This window comes from Ciconia boyciana, chromosome 5 (assembly GCF_034638445.1).
Source record: "Ciconia boyciana chromosome 5, ASM3463844v1, whole genome shotgun sequence".
NCBI classification, from domain to species: domain Eukaryota; kingdom Metazoa; phylum Chordata; class Aves; order Ciconiiformes; family Ciconiidae; genus Ciconia; species Ciconia boyciana.
The window spans coordinates 55538357-55557711 of NC_132938.1; the positions used below are offsets into that span (position 1 = coordinate 55538357).

The following is a 19355-nucleotide window of genomic DNA, read 5'->3' on the forward strand; positions in this document are numbered from 1 at the left end:
ACATTCATATAGGTAACATTTTATCTTGATAACAAGCAATTAGAGAGTTGGAGCAAGTTCCTTTCTATTTATTATGTTTTCTGAAATTCTTTCTTTGTGCTAACAAAATGCACAAATTGTCCATATACTAATGCCAGAATAAGTGTTAGTTGCAGAAGTATATGAATATGTCTCAGTGACATCTCCAAATACGAGATTATGCAGGTAGGAACTGCATGGACCTTCTGTGAATAATGCTAGCACATCAAAGCAAGAACTCTATCTACCACAGTATCTACCATTATTATTAGTTAATGCTATCTAAGGATAAACATAAATGAAAACACATTAAAGACCATGTTTTAGTCAAATTACCTCATTTTCTTACAACTTATTGCTCAATATTCTGTATTAAATATACACACTATATGCAAATCCAGAAATATCTTCCCAGTTATCTTTCAAAGACACAATAATGAGCCTGTGTTGAGCAGAAAACTTCATAGCATTGTAAGATGCCTACCTGAGAAGCAATGCAAATTCTTATTGCCACATACAGAGTTCAAGACTTTTTCCCTATTAAAAATATCTTTAACATTTTATGAATCAGAACTATCATGAGCTTTGCATTTAAATGTGTGTAAATGGCAATTAATAGCAGGCAACTGCTGAGCTTAAATTGATTACTGTGTCTCATTTTGTGATAGTCTCAAATTTATCTGTATAAGAACATAAGTTCTCTAAAAAATAAATTGACTTTCTAAACAGCAAGATGTGAGGAACTTAAGCAGCTGGATGCTAGAGGCACATGCCAAATTCTCAATGCCATAAATGTTGCAACAGATTTTTTTCATAAAGACTGGCATGGGTTTAAGTACAGAAACAGATCGTTATTTTTCACTTCCTTTTCATGTACTGATGTTCAGATCAAAAGGTTCTTTATAACGATATAGAAAGCAAAAACAGATCTCAGAGAAAGTATTGTCCAGAAATAAAAATATCACTCCTGAACGTTTTGAAAAACACTGAAAAAGGGGTTATATAGTTGATTACTAATTTTTCATCATATTCCATTTGAAAATAATTACCCCGGTTTTCACAGCTACTATTTTTAGAGTCACATGGGTGCTTCTTCTCACTCTACTTACCTCATTAGTGATTAAAGTTGGAAAGAACCGCTAAAAACTCGACTAAAATAAATAATACCTTTTACTGCAGCTTTCACTTGATTCTCTCACAACTGATTAGTACGTGCCAAAAATGATTAGTACTTACCAGAAAAATGGTCTTTAGATTAGAAACAGAAAAAGGTTCATTAAAAAAAAAAATTTGCTTCTTGTTCCATGACAACAAGATAGTCCAGATGTCTTGTAACTACTTGGGAACTAGGAATGTGAATTTCTTACTCTTTTGATCAAGATACAATATGTAAGAGCAGTAGCAAGTAAGGAACATTTCTTCTATATAGTCCTCAATGAGTCCATATTGCCAGGACTTGGCTACTCAGCTTGGTATGAAAAAACAGTGGTTTAGCCCTAACAGTTGACACACTCATGCTTACTGAAATGAGCATAAAACATGTTCTTTTTTAGTGTTATTATTGTAATAACGATAATTGCTTTTTTATTTTCTCATATACATAATTAGATTGCAACCACCTAAACATAAATTTAAGTTCTCCTTATTATGCTCCCATCCCTTTGAAGGCTTAAGTAGGATTAAGCATACCCATATTTCCTTCCCTGATTTTTGATGCATACAGCTTATATAAGAGTCTTTCTTACATAGTTATACTACATTCTATAACAGGATGTCACAAATCAAATCCAAAACTGCTACTATCAATGGTTTCTAATTATAACTTTCTTGCTAAGAATAAGATGACATAACAAAAAGAAACACTAATTGAAGAGTAGGTCCTTTTTTTTTCAAATGAGAAATAGGTGGTTGGAAAAGACTCTGATGAAATTTTATTTTCAAATCAATACAGTTCAATTCTCTTTTTAAAATACCTATCCATAAACAGTTCATCTTCTCACAGAGTACTAAATTCAAAATATTTAAAGAATATTTAAAACAAGACAATCTATTGTAAAAAAGTACATATAGGAGGAATATTATAATGCTTAAAAACTACAAGAGACAATAATGTTAAAAGAAAAAAAAAGTGTGAAAAGAAACCCACCATTACCGTGTCTGAATGAAACCAAAATTTTCAGAGGCTGATCAAACACACACACAAACTTCTACATTAAGGATACATTAGGGAAAAATCAGACTGTTTTTCTTCAGTACTTTCAGAAATATCAAAAGACTGAAAAAGAATTCATCCTCAGAAATAAAATCTAAGGCTTACTTCTCAAACAACTGCCACCTTACTGAGCATGATATTCCTCTACTCACATGAGATAGTATCTCTAAGAAGCTGCTATCTCAGTTTTCATAGAAATGAAGCATTAAAGCAGGTACTGAAACAAAAATGTAAACATTATTAGAATGGCTAGAAGATGCAACTGAGCAAAATAAGCAATGATAATTATCAAGATCTCTCACAAACTTTTCAGCTAAAACAAAATCTGTAAAGGCAGGTATCTGGCACCACTATAAGAAATTATTACATTATTACGTTACTTTAAAAGAAAGACTAGTCTTTTCTTCTTCAGTTGTGGACAATGGTAACAGTTACAGGAGTTGTCTAAGTTCTATTAAAATTACTATGTGTACACATTGCTGCTTCTGTGATATAACCTCATGTGATGAAACAAATGTAACCGAGGATATACCTCTATCATTGTTAGTGTACCACGCACAAAGTTTTGATAATCCACTGGATCAAAAGACTATACCTAGCTTGCTTTATTTCAGTTTTTACTAAACTAGGAAACTTTTCTTCCCTTGTCATTTTCTCACTTTACGCAGGTATTCAGACATGTCTCAAAACCTGTTTATTCACTGTTTCCCAAGCACACAGATTGTATCGATATCATGGTAAGGCCAGGTTCTACACTTACAGAAGATATAGCAGTATTTAATCCATCTGTAGTCTAAAAGCCTAGGAGTTCTCTATTTCTGCATGATTTGTACTTCTGACAAAGCGTTAGTTAACAGCATTCTACTTTTATCAGGAAATCCATCCACTTTTTTTATACACACAAGGATGATGAGACAGTAGAAAGCTGCTTTATCACATTATTTCTTGAGAATTTGTTGTCAAGCAAAACAGAAGGTATGAAATTTCTGACTTCAGTGCAGTGATTTTATCAGCTGATATCTTTCAATTAATCAACATGACACAAAATGTTTTATGTTACCAAACTTAACATTTAAACAGCAGGTATGTATGAGAATCATAAAGCTGGCATTCACGGCTGGCCATCTACACAGCAGGTTAACTTTTTGTGGTCTGGACTGTAAAGACAGCAAGGGGCTTTTGGGATACTGTTCATGCAATGTGTTGGTTACAATAAAGTACATTTGTTACTAAGAGAATATAGGAACTGCAAAAAATTGTGTTTAAATAACATTTATTCTTTTGAGTATAAAAATCCCATTCCAAATCTGACAACTTAACTTCTACAACTCAGAAGTCAACTTCGTAAAACAGAATTCATCTTAAATACAAATTAAAGTGACAAAGGACTTTGGGGATGAATTAACATGGATTTAAGTATCTCTAAGAAAGAGTTGACCTTTTTTTAATCCTTAATGCATATAACTCCTGCATTTTTGCAGAAGACCATCTCCAAAGATGCTACTGTAAGAAGGAAGACAAAAAATTTGTACAAAAGATAGAAAGTTGCTTTTTATCGTAAAACTAACGTATATAAAAATGAAACCATCAATAGCACTGACTAAGGACACTTTGTGCATGACACACTGAGTGCCTGGGAAAACATACATTATTTTTGTGTAACAGGGTTAATGCACGCAATTTCCCAAAAGCAAACTGACCATGGATTTTTCAAAAATGAAGTTTGGAAAGAAATGACAGTATCTAAATATGATCATAGTAGCTACATAAAAAGTGCCACTTTCCAGAAATATAATTTACTACAAGATGATAACAAAAAATGTAAAGCATTTAGAGGCTCACAGATCTCCATTGCCATATGGTATCACAGCATTAGATGAGCATAAAATAATAGCTACCTATTGTAAAGTTAATGGAGTAATTTATCTCTTAAAATGAATTTTAAAATCCCACATGAAATCATGCAAAAATTTCCAGCAGCTAAATACCTTAGTAAGCAGAAAGCCTCAGTTGCACTTGGCTTTACTATTGTTCTAGTGCTTATACACCATGTGTTTTCAAAGCACTGTAGTCTCAAGAAATTACCAGTATCATAAATGCCAGACAATGGAAATTTTTATTAACCCTACCTAACAAAATTTTAAGCCTCAAACAGCCAGTTTAAGTGTCATTTTAATGGGACTGCTTTTCTTGAAGGGGGCAGGCATATAGCTTTAATACGGAGTAACAGAGGTGGAGTAGATAATGAAGTTGAACTGCGCGCTCCTGCAACTGAAAAGCAATACACAGTGAACCTGGGACACTCCCCAAGGCATAACACACCAGCCTGATGGAGTACTTGCTCTCAAGTGGAAAGTGATAGTTAAGAACAGCAGAAGAAAGGAAAAAAATTAACCTACATATATAATTCAGCTTGAAATGTACATGTTTCTTTCCCAGAATACACGTCTTTTCCCACAGAATTACAGGGAAGGAAAAATAAGGAAAATGTCTGGAAGGGATAGCCTGTCTTTCACTTTACTAAGATGCTGCTTTTCAGCCCTCGCTGCAAGTGCTTTGGCAGTAAACACTCACACCAGGTTTAGCACATCTCATGATGTAGTTCAGTTTTCATTCTGTATTTACACTGAACACGTCCACTTACTGGATTTACATGTCCACTGAACATGTTACAGCTCTAGGGTAATACTTCAGTTAGGGAGTTTCTTTTCCATTCTAGCTCTACCTGCAGCTGCTCCAGCTGGAGTAATTTGTATTAAAATGTTCTGAGTGAACTGACACCTCCAAGGAATTTTCTCCTCTGTTGGCCCTAAGCTCCTGTCCATCTTTAACTTTGTTTTCATTCAGGAACAGGTATTTCATTCAGCATCTCTAGTTTCTCTTCACATGTGATCTTCAGAGGAAATCAGGTGACAGCTTTTTCTTAGCAGGCTCTTCTCTGGGTTCCCTAACTTCCTACAACAAAAAGTGCCTCTGGACCAGGGAGAAAAGCATTCCTCCTTCGCATATTCCAGAAACAAGCCTAACACAGCAGATACCATGCCATATATAGGGTATGACACCTCAACTATTTATTCTCCCCACAATATTACCTTTGTTATGCTAGATCCACTTCAGCTACGAATAAGCTAGTTGCCTGCAAATCATTTTTCTTAGCTACTCTGCCCACTTTCCTCTTGGCAATCACCTTTCAAACATCAATCCTTACTACTTAATTGGCTGGTAGTAAGCATGCACACAGTAAATAAAGTACAATTATAAAAAATAAGCAAATATTTATTTCTGTATATTGATTTTGAAATGTGTGTCATAATTGCCATTTTTCAAAACAATACTCTTATCATAAATTTATTGGTTTTATTTTCTCATCTATTAGGCCAAAGTGTTTTGTTGTGTCTTTTTCAATTAAAAAATTGTTGTGTAAAAACAGGAAACAGTCTAAGCATTCAATGTAACACTAAGAAAATGCTTAAACAATAGCAAAAGATGGGAAACTTGCCACTGCCAACTGTAACCAGTTTTTTATTTTTCATACTATAACTGGCTACACTTTAAGCAATAAAAACATCCATAACCTATTTGAAGACAGAGACATCATACAAAAGACTGAACTGGAATCTCTGTGTTGTAAGTTTACAATCTAAACTAAAACTTTTGGTCAACAACCCAGAATTACACAAAATAACCCAGCAAGTCTTAGCTCTTCATTTAACTGGGGCACATGGTGTGCCCTAGTTTTAATATGGCTCCAAAGTGGTTCTATTAACAATTCAGTATGAAAGCTACAATTCTGACAATATACTAAAAATTATTTAGCCTTTAAATAGAAGCCACTTAACTGCTTACGCAAGACATGCTTACAGAGAGAACAGAGCTAGAAGCAATCCAGTTACTAAATCACTCAAAATGCTAGAGACTTTCTATTCTCCTTGGTTTTAATACTCTAACTTTTCACGTGCATTCACCTGAAAATGAAATAAAGTTCAAATTACAGAACAGTTATTTTTAATAAAACAAGGATTTTACTACCATAAAAAAAGTAGTAACACCACTAAAAAACCATAGCGTTTTCAGGATTGTATTTACTACCATTTTGCACGTACATATTTCACACTCAGAATGGTTAAAATCTTCCCATATTGCCACAGGAAAAACATTTTTAAAAACAGTGCTTGGCATTCTGTTTCTCCATTAGTAAAAGAGCTGAAATTCCAAATGACAAAAAATTCAACAATATTTTACATTCCACCTATGTTCTTGATCATTATTAGCACCATTCCTACACCTGCCTTCTTTCAGATTCATAATTAAATATGATCCAAACAGTGCTACTAAAATCATGTAACTCTGTTTTTCATCACTTGATTCCTTCCTGTTTTTCAGTAAATCAAGTCCAATTTTTTTCCTGACTTCCTTTTCTTTCTTCTTCTCCAATCTCATTTCATCCCTAAGGCTGAGTCTTGTATTAAGCTATTCTACATGTCTAGAATATTTCCTCACTAGACACTCTTCTCTCTTTCTCCTTTAAAACCCTTTATCAGCCTTTGCTTTGTTTCTGGTAATTTGTTCTGTCACTTTTTTATTTTATCCCTTATTTATTTGCACAAGAGAGTTTAGCATGCTGCTTGATTTAATCAAGCACTCTAAAATCAGAGTTCTGCAAAACTATGTTCTTCTGCATTTTCATAGACTTCAACTCCGCTACTAATTCAGAGTATCCTCTAGAGCGCTTCGGTTCCTACTGTTGCTTAATTCAAATCAGGCCGCTAGCTCCATAAAGTGGTAGCTAGAATGTTATTTTTCCACTACATTTAAAAAAAAAGTGCGTTGACAGTATTTTCAAATACTAATTACAGTTTTGTTACATCATACACTGTCATACCTAAAGTTATCTTGTTAGTTTCTCTAACTAAAGTAGTTCTAAGATAAAGTCAACCAAAGACAATGAAAAAATGACAGTTGGTTTTAAGATGCTAAAGAAATCTTACTAGAGGATTACTCAGAAAGAGAATACAAAGCTTCAAGACATTTCTGAGCAGCTGGGATCCCTATTTCAATTATCTGGATTTCTAGATGGCGCTCTCTGGAAAAGATCTTAGCATTAAAAAGCTTTATTAGGACTGATGCACATGTTTAGTAGTGATCAGTCTTACCATACCCCTCACATTTAGATAACTCAGATGTTTATTTCACAATTCCCTGAAGGCAGACTTCCAGCAGTGAGAAATGCAACACTTGAATACATTAAAATAAAGTTTTCAGTGTTGATGAAAATATAAAATTGTGTGTTATCAAAAGAAGAATAGGCATATCTAAATAACATCATGTAAGATTTAATTTTAAGGGACAATACAATACAAAGCAGTTTTTATCGTTCAGTTTATAGGGCCTTCTAAAAGTAAAGAAATAAAATAGTTTCAAATTAGGTATAACACCTTGTAAATGCTTTTAATGTTTACTATCTAAAACATATATAGAAAGTCACTACTGAATTCTGTTACTTTTTTTTCCATTTCCTGTAAGTTTTAGTCTATCAAGGATAGAGAGGGAGGATTTGGGTTTGATTTTTTTTTTTCCTCATTTCAGTGAAATAGAAAAGGAATCATGGAGGATACTGTAAAAGGCAAGTGAGAGTCTTATTCCCTACCTCCCAAAAACATTAACATCAGCTACACAGAAAAAATGTAAATGCATATCTTCAGCCTATTAACACATCTTCATATTGTGTTACATAGATTTGACAGACATTTAGACATATAAACAATAAAATGTATCCACATCATTGAAACAAAATAACTCTATGGATTTAAATGTTTTAACACTTTCTAAAGAATTTATTTTACTTTTTTTCTAATCCAAGCAATTTTTATTAATCAATCTCAGTACATTTCAGGTGCATGGAAATTGAAAGATTAAAGGACAGAATCAGCAGTACACTATACTGGTGTATTAGTGGCCATAAAAGACTATATTTAATTAAGTCCTCTTTAGGAGTACTGCATACTATGAATAGCTTAATGGCAGTCTACCAGCAGTTTATATGATTACAGCTTCATAGTGGATTAAACCTGCCATCTTCAGCTTATTTTATAGTTCATACTTTACAGAAGCTTTCTTCTTATCCATGGTAGATTTTAATAACTGGATTAATTTTTAGTTTGCTGAAAGCATTGTGAAGAGAACTGTCCTTTCTAAATAGCTCCAAAATAGACAGAGAGATAAAAAGCACGCATGTTTCCATAGACACAGGTATGATGCATTGAACAGTCACAAATGTATTCTCTTTCTACAGGTTACATCCAGTTATAAGCTAAACTATAATTATCTCACTTGCCCTGTAAGCTAGTGGATGCAAGTATGCCCATGACATATGAAGGAAGGATGTGATTCAGTTTCAGAAGGCAACATGATTCACAAAAAATTTGCAACTGATGAAACTTAGAAGTAGATTATTGGCAAAGAGTAACACGCAGACCCTGAAGTCCTATCCAAGAGAGGCCTTCAGTGTGCTTCACTTTATGAGTAATCCTATTCATTTTAATAGCCTATGCACTCAATAGGCTTAGCATTCTGTTGGGACCACAACATTCATACAAAGAGCTCCTTTTACTAGAGTCGTTCATTTAAACTGGAGAAATGAGGTGAGTTTTCAGGTACAAAAGTAATTCTTAATGGGACCATCCTGGAAAAATATTTCTTTAAACGTCACCTGAAGAAGGGCTCAAGCTCTCAAAAGCTTTTGTTCCCCCTTTCATATCTCCTCACACACATATATACTCTATATCTGTTGTTCTAACAAAAATAATTTTCCTCCTCTTACAAACGTGGCCTCATATATAATCTTAGACAAGTATAACTTGTATCTACAATGCAGATACTTGCTGAGTGAAGGCCCTGCAGCACAAATCCCCACAGCTGTTATAACTCATCCCTACGATTTACATTATTTGGCTGAAAATGAGAAGTAACATTTCCATGTGTCATCCTCAAAGGCTATCTGCATATACAGGGTTATATATTTTCATAATACATAAGAATATGTAGGAGATCACTTGATTAAAAAAAAAAAAACAAAACAAAAACAAAAACACAAGGATCATGTTTGAAGTAGATATGCTGAATTTAAAAGGAGATTTAGAGAATATTTTGATATATCACAGAGTAATTTTGCATTATATTATTTTAATTACATTTGGCATTATTTGCTCCACTGACCCTTCAAAAGAACAAGAATAATATTTTATTAATTTCTTTTTGTATGTGCATACCAGTAATGACAGGGTGAAATAATGTTCTGAAATATTATTGCTCATTCTTCACATTCCTTCCTTCACAAATATCCACATCCACAAATATCCATTCCTTCACAAAATAATGTAATAAAGAATAATTTATCAATGAGGATTACTAACATGTATACTTATTTTAAACTGTTATTATTATAGTGATTTCTTTATTGACATTGGTTTTTAAACATGATTTTATTAAAAAATATTATTGTTGCAACACTGAACTTCATTATATAGACCTGATATACTATGAGATGGCAGTAATACCAACAAAATTATCCACTGCGTATGGCCAAATGTGGTGGGTTTGACCCTGGCTGGACACCAGGTGCCCACCAAAGCCGCTCTATCACTCCCCCTCCTCAGCTGGACAGGGGAGAGAACATATAACGAAACACTCGTGGGTCAAGGTAAGACAGGGAGATTACTCACCGATTACCATCACGGGCAAAACAGGCTTGAAATTAGTTTAAATTTATTGCCAATCAAATCAGAGTAGGGTAATGAGAAATAAAACCAAATGTTAAAACGCCCTCCCCCCACCTTCCCTTCTTCCCAGACTTAACTTCACTCCCGATTTCTCTACCTCCTCCCCCTCAAGCGGCGCAGGGGGACGGGGAATAGGGGTTGTGGACAGCTCATCACATGTTGTCTCTGATGCTCCTTCCACCTCACACTCTTCCCCTGCGCCAGCGTGGGGTCCCTCCCACAGGAGACAGCCCTCCACGAACTTCTCCAACATGGGTCCTTCCTACAAGCTGCAGTTCTTCACAAACTGCTCCAGCGTGGGTCTTTTCCACGCGTCCTTTCCACAGGGTGCAGTCCTTCAGGAACAGACTGCTCCAGCGTGAGCCCCCCATGGGGTCACAAGTCCTGCCAGGAAACCTGCTCCAGCGTGGGCTCCTTTCTCCATGGGGCCACAGGTCCTGCCAGGAGCCTGCTCCAGCGTGGGCTTTCCACAGGGTCACAGCCTTCTTCGGGCATCCACCTGCTCCGGCGTGGGGTCTTCCATGGGCTGCAGGTGGATATCTGCTCCACCCTTAACCTCCATGGGCTGCAGGGGGACAGCCTGCCTCACCATGGTCTTCACCACGGGCTGCAGGGGAATCTCTGCTCTGGTGCCTGGAGCACCTCCTCCTTCTCCTTCTTCACTGGCCTTGGTGTCTGCAGAGCTGTTCCTCTCACACATTCTCACTCCTCTCTCTGGCTGCAGTTGCGCAGTTTTCTTTTTCCCCTTCTAAAATATATTACCCTAGAGGTGCTACCAGCGTCGCTGATGGGCTCGGCCTTGGCCAGCAGCAGGTCCCTCTTGGAGCTGGCTGGCATTGGCTCTGTCGGACATGGGGGAAGCTTCTAGCAGCTCTCACAGAAGCCACCCCTGTAGCCCACCCGCTACCAAAACCTTGCCTCGCAAACCCAGTACACTGCAGACACTTCATTTTTATGCAGCTGTTCAAAATATAAATACAAGTAAGCTGTCTGTTAAAGGTCTGGGATACAAAAAAAGTACTAGAATTTGTCACCCCTACAAAATGCAATCAATAATAAAATACAACACAAGAAAGTGATTCATTGTTTCTCATGCAGTAAAATAATTTTTCTGATTAATAAGCGAGTATACTGAAGCTGTCATATCCAAAATTAGTCAAAAAGGAAGCTAATCTTCCAGTTTCTTGGCTGGCAAACAGGTATGGCAGCGAGAAGTGAGAGAAAAATGCATTTCTATTGGTCTATTCAAAATATGCTTCCCCCCCACGCCCACCCCCAAAAGGCCAAGGTATTCTTCATCATTCTAAAATTATTTTGTTTCTCACTTTCACAGTAACAATCAAAATCTCACAGCAGAAATCTGTTTCCTTCCTGGAAAATATTTGCACAAAAATACACAGTTTTCATGATTAATATGATCTAAGTATTGACATATTTTAAGAAAAAAATAGCAACAGTGCTGCAGCTAGAGCATGTATTTGGATTCCAACTGATATTTGATTCAAATTACCAGAGCTATCTTTATTTTGTGATCAAAAATTTCAGTACTGCTGTTTATTAGAATAATTGGACAAATAACCTCACAGCAGCTACCCAAGGTAGACGTTGTTTCAGACAACAGGCAGCTGAGAATTTAAAAAACTTCAATTTCCCCAAGATGGCCTACTCTGCCCTGCTACATGGCTTCCTATTCCTTTCAGGAGAATAACAGTTGGGCCCCACAGGACCAGAACCAATGGTTCTTGCCCATAAAGCCTTCCCTAGAAACCTGAGTTTCCAGTGACCTACACATTCACAACTCATCCAAGTTTCCATTATTTCCTTCAGATATACCAATGACTTCTTATGATTCCTCACAACTAGTAATCTACCCACTATTACCTTTTCATATTTGCTATCCAGGACTGCTGATAGTGCAGAATATAAAGATACTTAATGTATTTTAATCATCTAGAACAGGAAAACAATTTGTAAGTGTTAGAAATAAAGACAATTCCATATTGAGAGGATGCTGAAGCAACCTGTAGAGATTAAGTGGAGACAGATGAAAAGACTGCAGAATGGAAGCCAATAACATGCTGTGTTAACAAATGCAATGCCATGCCAGAAGGTGCAACTACACAAGTGCAATGCTGCATTCTAAATCAATTGTAAGGAATCAATTGTTCGGAAAAGGACCTTATGATCCCACTGTTCTAAAAACCTGATCAGTGTGCAACAGTGGTTAAAAAAAAAAAAAACACACCACACCACATCACAAAAAATGAAAAAGAAAGTATTTTTAGAAGTACTTCACAGTTTCATGCATTTTGCAAGATGTTATTCTCACAGATATCGAGTAGATAACATAAAAAAGTGTTGGACATTCTTCAAGAATAATTGTTTAATTCAGCTGAGCTAAGATGCACAAGAATTTGTCCCCACCAACCTTTTTCATTCAATAATTTAAAAACCATAAAGGAATTACAGTAATCTGTGAAGTTTTCGTACCATGGCAATTGCTGTTGTTCTTTCTGTTATTGACAAGGCAGATACTGGCTTCTGTAGTTTTTCAGTATTTTCTTTGACCAGAAAGTTCTAGAGCACAGAGAAATGTTAGTCTTTTAAAAATAACTCATGTAAAATTGTCTTTTATAGTTTTAATTTATATAAATCCTGTTAACATTAGAACTAATGATCTAAAGTTAATTTCAAAGTATACTGCTGGTTTCACATACTCTCTACATATCAGGCAAGTTTTACATTATATTGTAAAATTAAGAGCACAAGTTATAGTAATAAAAAAATGAATAATAAAACTCCTGAAAATTAAAGCACTATGGTTATTACAGAAACAGCAACTTAGTTGTATTTCTCAACTTGTGTATTTTATAGAGAACATCTATGTAATAGTTGAAAAAGTAAACACCTACTACAAGAATCAGAAGAGGTCAAAAACTGGAGAGAAAAAACCTCCAAATTTCATTTTAACATTTGTACCTCCACTCTTTAAATTATTTAATGTTATACTAACAATACAAAAACAATTTATCTGAATTTCTGTGAAAGAATACAGAAGACATTTATTGCTGGTTATAATATGCATCTATCATACTTTGTAGCAATGTACAATATAAGCATTTTAAAACATGCACCCTAACAGTCATTTCCACTGAGTTTAACATTGGAAATGTATTTGATACCAGTTTCCTGCATCTTATGTGTTCAAGGAAACACATAAGAACATGTATAAGTCCCAATGACTTAAAACTCTGTTTGTGTTATTATCATGTGAGACTGTTGTGGTTTAGCCCCAGTTGGCAACTAAGCACCACACAGCCACTTGCTCACTCCCCCCTGGTGGGATGGGGAGAGAATCTGAAGAGCAAAAGTAAGAAAACTTGAGATAAGAACAGTTTAATAATTGAAATAAAATAATAATAAAAAATTGTAATGAAAAGGAAAACAACAAAAGACAGAGAGAGGGGAACAAAACCGGCGGGGGGGGGGGGGGGGGGGGAGGGGGGGACGGGACACACGACAAAAACACCACAAGTGATGCAACCGCTCACCACCCACCGACTGATGCCCAGCCAGTCCCCAAGCAGCAATCGCTGCCCCCCAGCCAACTCCCCCAGTTTCTATACTGAGCATGATGCCATATGGTATGGAATAGCCCTTTGGTCAGTTGGGGTCAGCTGTCCTGGCTGTGCCCCCTCACAGCTTCTTGTGCACCTGGCAGAGCATGGGAAGCTGAAAAGTCCTTGACTAGTGTAAGCACTGCTTAGCAACAGCCAAAACATCAGTGTGTTATCACATTATTCTCATGCTAAATGCAAAACACAGCACTATACCAGGTACTAGAAAGAAAATTAACTCTATCCCAGCTGAAACCAGGACAGAGGCTCAAACACCAAAAGGAAAATTGCGGAAGATGCACGCACTGAAATGCCAGCATATCACCATTATTCAGGAAAAGAAGCAGGCAGGCACTCAATTGTACGTACATTCTTCAATCTCAACTTCAGTGCTAAGTGAATATGAGCTTAACTCAACTGGGATGGCTTCCTGAATGAGGGTGTTAATGCACCTTTAACTGTCTTTAGATCTACATGATAACAGTAACACTGCAGGGCTTCCAATATCCAGTGCTACATGTATGTAATTTGTCACAAGAATTGGTATATGACATTAAAAGTTGCTCCTAGACACACACACACACAAAAAACCCACAATACCAAAACAAACAAAAACCCACCACCCAAAACACACCCCACCCAAAAAAACAAGGACAAAAAGAAGCCCTAGGATCAGGACAGAGAAGTCTAAGCAATTGGCTAGAGCCATGACTCTACAAACTCAGAAGTTCTTTCCAAAAAACCAGAACCCATGATGTTAGCAGAGAAAAGAGGAAGTACTCCTGTGGGTGCTAAACCAGCTAAACAGATATACAACTGCTGTAGGGAAGGGTGAAGTTGACTTAGAATAATGTATCCTTCCTTATTTATATTCTTCTACTACTCACAACTTTTATGCAACTTCTTTTTTCCTTCCAAGAAGGTTGTATACAAAGATCTTAATGAAGAAAGAACAAAAACCAGTAATCCTCAGATTACCTCTTGTAAAAAATACTTTTAAATTTTGAAATATTTTAATAATATTGAATAATATTTCCCAATATTGAAATTTTAAAATGTTAACTGCAGACATTTTATTCTTTTTAATTCTTTAGGCATGTTTTTGGCTTAAAGAGATTTTTACATTAAGGCTCAGAACTTCTTAGCAGTCTACTTCAATCAATCAGTAGAATCAGATATCTGTGTGTATGCACATTAGTTAGATGTGTATGCTCCGTTGTCCTGAAAGGCTAAGTAAAAATTTTCAAAATGAAGACAGGAATCATCAATCTTTGCTAGCAACTGGTTTTATTATATAGGCCTGCAAACATGAAGTATCTTCAGTGTACTGTTCCGCCCTTTATTAAACAAGTGTCATCTCTAAATATATCTACAATTAATTGCCATGATAATATAAGTGAGCAGTTTAGTTTGGCTGATTAACACCTGGGGGAACTCACTTATTTCCATTTTTGCAACGCTCAGAAAAATCTATCCCGGCAGCTAATCTATTTGGCAAAATGCAGCCTTTTGCCTTTTAGAAGGATTCTCGGATGGTCACATAATATATTTGATAACAAAGAATCTGTGAGAGAATGAATGGCAGAACACCTTAACCATCTGACAATCGAGGAAAATAGTAATTTTGTAATTTAATTCTTTTTATTTCTTAGCTAAATTTTACATCTTTATTTAAATAGTCATCAAATGTATTCTTCCTTCTGCAAAATGTTATAAAGTAAAATGTACAGAAAAGGGAGGAGTATATTTGAAAATTGATTTTATTGTGTCAAAAACATACTTGAATGAATAATAGAACATCTATAAATACCGTAAGCAGAAAGCAGTACCGAGGATTCTGTTAAACCAGAAGTATGGCATAAAATTACCAACTGTTAAATCAGACAATGTTGTATTACATTTTATCATTGTAAGTGGAGTTGAAAACGCCATGATTAATTATTTTTCTACAAATGGAGGTGGGATTATCACCTAGTGAAGTTTCTCTGAGTAGATGTGTAGAAGTATATTTCTATAAAATTGAAGGGAGTCCCTAGACGCACCTTCTGGCTGCAAAATAATGTACTCTTGACCAAGAACTTTTCAAAGAAAAGCACAGGTGACAATGCTAGCCACTGGTGTGTTCTGCAAGATTGTTACACTTTGCTTAGTTTCTTCTCTTCTCCTTAAAAATACTTTATGAGAAACACATTGAATCGTGTGTCAGGGTATTTGTAGCCATACTTTAAAATTGCAGAACGATTATTCTATGTTAAAATCTAAATGCATCATTTATTATAGGGAATCTGTAACAAAAAGATAAAACAGGAGGTAAAGGAATTTAATATATACCTAAAGAGGACTTAAATGCTAATCTTGAAACTGTGCTGTAAAGGGAAGTAAACTTTATTGTGGCTCTTTTTCTAACTTCGGCACCAGCACAAAAAATACAGCCTAACAGAGTAGACTCTTTTAGCTGAAGGAATAGGATCCTAGCTGCTAGATCTAGAGGTCAATATTCCAACAAGGGATATTTTGTTACACGTGCAAGCATATGAAAGCTAGTAAAAAGTTATACTGCAGTACCACAGAGAGCTAAATTACTAATACGAAGAACAACTCATTCAAGAAAAAAAATCTACACTGTGAGATACATGTGTTTCTACACTTTGGGGTCAAAGCACATTCCTTACCTGCACACTGATTCCTCATCCTGATGTGACTGGGCACAAACCACCATCTTGATTTCTGTGGATGGGAAAACCAGGTATGAAAGGGAACAATGGTCATGGTTTTCATGATCAGAGAATGAGATCCCCTCAGACATCAGCAGCGTAGCACAAACTTAGCCCCTAAACAATAAAGCATTTACTGATTAAGTGTGGTAAATGGAAAGGGACAGAACACCCTCCAACCTCCAGATTTATTCTTTTATAGCAGCTTAATCTTTGCAGGAAACAGATCTTTATGTTGAACATTGAGGTAAAAATTTGTGCTAGTTTTAAGGCTCTTCTTACTGCTAAAGAGGATACAGGGGATTATTGTAAATATATATGATGCTCTAGGTTTTTAAAAATTGTTAATTATGCAGTTACTGTGATCTTTATCTTACCTTCCTAACTCATCCACTTTCTAATCACATTTCTCACATTTTAGCATGTTAAACTACGTCTTTGTACTCTATACTTGAATCAAATTAGATTTAAGTATTCAAACAGGAGCAATGATGAATGACATGATTCTCTTAGAAGTCAGGGCAGAAGGACTAACAATTTAAGTTTATATATTTCAAAAACAATAGGCTATTAATCTGTGAATATAATCAGATGATAATATATTTTGCTTTCAGCTGTGATTCAACATAAACATGTAACTCTAGCAGTGGAACTTTACAATGCTTAGAATTAATCACGTTCTTAAATGCTTCCCTTCAGTAGATGATGATTTAGACAGAACCAGGTTGCAATATAAGACTCTATGACACATTAAAGCAAGTAGTGAATAACATATTTTAAACGGATTATTATTTTGAAGTAGAGATAGGGAAGTTGTGACAAAGAACAGAAAGACTATGCAACAAAAATATAAGTAGGAAAGCTGAAGAGCCTCAAAAATTGTTATTCCAAAAACAACTCATAAAATGTCTAATTCACCACCTTTTTTTTTTTTTTTTGCCATTTTTTCTCTAACGTTTACATAACTTCATAATCATAAGTTGTCCTTTTAACTGCACGAAAAAAACAGATTTAATACCTTGGTGCCTGAGATTTATCATTGGTATGGAGCACAACCCCTGGCCAACTGAATTTACTATAATTAGATGTAAACTAAGCAAAAAAAGTCTCACTGAACACCAATGTCCTCCTAAGTTACGTGACTTTTAAAATCCTATTCAAAACACATGATAAGAACTAATATTCCTCCATGAAAGCATTTTTTAGTCACCAATGCAAACATGAAATTTACCTACATTCACTTGTGCTCACCATCACAGAAAAAACAGGTAAAACAATTTAGGTATGCACACTTGGTTTTAGACTGTTTCATTTGAGTATTCAACCTTGCTTTTTTTTCCTCGTGATATTTATTTTCAGGAAATAAAAGCTTCTGAAGTATAAAGCTGGGGGGTGGGGGGGGAGGGGGGAACCTTTAAAGTTGCTAAAATCTAGAAGCTATAAGCTATTCAAAGCCTGGTTCTATATAACATAACTATGACACGGATTATTTTGGAATTTAAAAATTAAAATTAACCAAGTAAAAATCATACAGCAAATTTTAGTTGAATATAAATTGTGAGAAAAGAAGAACTGCCTTGATGGCATGATAACCCAAACCAGTAACTTTCTGAAGAGAAATTTACTGAAAGTGTTTAAGAAAAGCCAGACATATGCTTACCCAGCTATAATTTCAGAATACATTATTCCTGAGTAAGAATAAAAAAACCCAGAAAGATAATCTAATTGATAGAGACAAAATCAGGTTTTGTCTCAAAAACTGGGGCAAATATCTCATGCTGCTGAAGAGAAATACAGATAGGAGGAAAATAGGCCTTTGGAGCAATAACAAGGAGAGATGAGAAGGAAAGGTTTGTTCTAAGCTATACTCCAGCATATGCATATAGCCAGCTTCTTATTTGCTGAGTATTTCCTGATAATTTTAGAAGTTGTTTCTCACATTTAGTCATAGAGTGGTGAAAACGTCACCTTGAATCACTATCAACTGAAAGCCATTAGTTAGTTTAGTGACACACACATGTATATATACATATGCATACACACACACGCACATATATATAAATTAAAAATACTTTTAAATATCTTTTGTGCTTCAGAAAAGGAGTAAACACCTCAGACATGATGAAATCCAGCATCTGACCTACACTTCAGTGAAAATCTCCTTTGAATATGCAACAGTACCCACTATAAGTGCATATGCTGTACATGTTACACTGGTTTACATACTCAAAAAAGATTTCACTTATTTCTGCCATCATGCTTTCAGAGCACACACCTAAGTATTATGCATTACCTGAATGAAATTTATAACCACTGAAATGCCTGTGAAACCTCCTCCATGCATTGCATGTGGAATAACCGGAGATTCATATTTCTCATTTACATGAGAGTTTTCAAGCGTATACATGAACGCCCATATTTGGTCCACAAATACTTTTATGTCTGAGGTGTATTCATATAGATCTCAAACTTCAGCAGTTAGACTAAACAATGCAAAACCACACAGAAACGATTAATTCAGCAGTCACAGAACACTACAATTATTATTTCTTGACAGTTATCTTACTGTTGTATTATTCAGGTTATTATAATATTTAAGAGTGAAGAAAGAAAAACATATATGGCTTACTTTGGACTGTTTTCCCTCTTCTGAAACTGACTTTTCATTTCATATTGCCCAGGTCCTGGAAAACCCTGAAAAAAATATAACTCATGTCATAACTGTCTATACATATATGTAAGACAACTGCTTAATGTATGTATAAACTTCATGTGAAGTTAAAAGTGAACTCTTACATACATTTCATTTTAAGGTCAAGATAAATGGACTACTAACCAGTCAATTGGAGGATGTGGGGGCTATGGAGTCTTGAGACCTCTCCAAGATGTTATAAAAGTGTATATTCTGTGACTATGTTATTCTCTAAAGGAGCTTAGTACCTTTGCCACAGGCAATAACTACCTTCCCAACATGGTATAAGTTTTAAGTATGTTACCAAGTAAATCACTTGTGTAT

General features: G+C 35.4%; 1 protein-coding gene across 3 annotated transcripts in view; it reads right to left on the bottom strand.

Moving 5' to 3' along the window:
* Nucleotides 1-10099: 10099 nt before the first annotated feature.
* STPG2 (sperm tail PG-rich repeat containing 2) overlaps nt 10100-19355 on the bottom strand; it is a 54819-nt gene continuing 45563 nt past the window's right edge. For 2 of the 3 annotated variants that reach the window (XR_012042678.1, XM_072862582.1), the window contains exons 3-6: nt 18969-19033; nt 16298-16352; nt 12499-12585; nt 10100-10968 (exon numbers count right to left, since the gene is read on the bottom strand). Coding sequence is in view for 2 of the 3 variants with exons in the window: in XM_072862582.1 (XP_072718683.1) it covers nt 16313-16352; nt 18969-19033 (105 nt within the window). In the remaining variant the exon portion in view is untranslated. The remainder of the gene's footprint in view (nt 10969-12498; nt 12586-16297; nt 16353-18968; nt 19034-19355) is intronic. The other variant, XM_072862584.1, reaches the window with a different exon arrangement.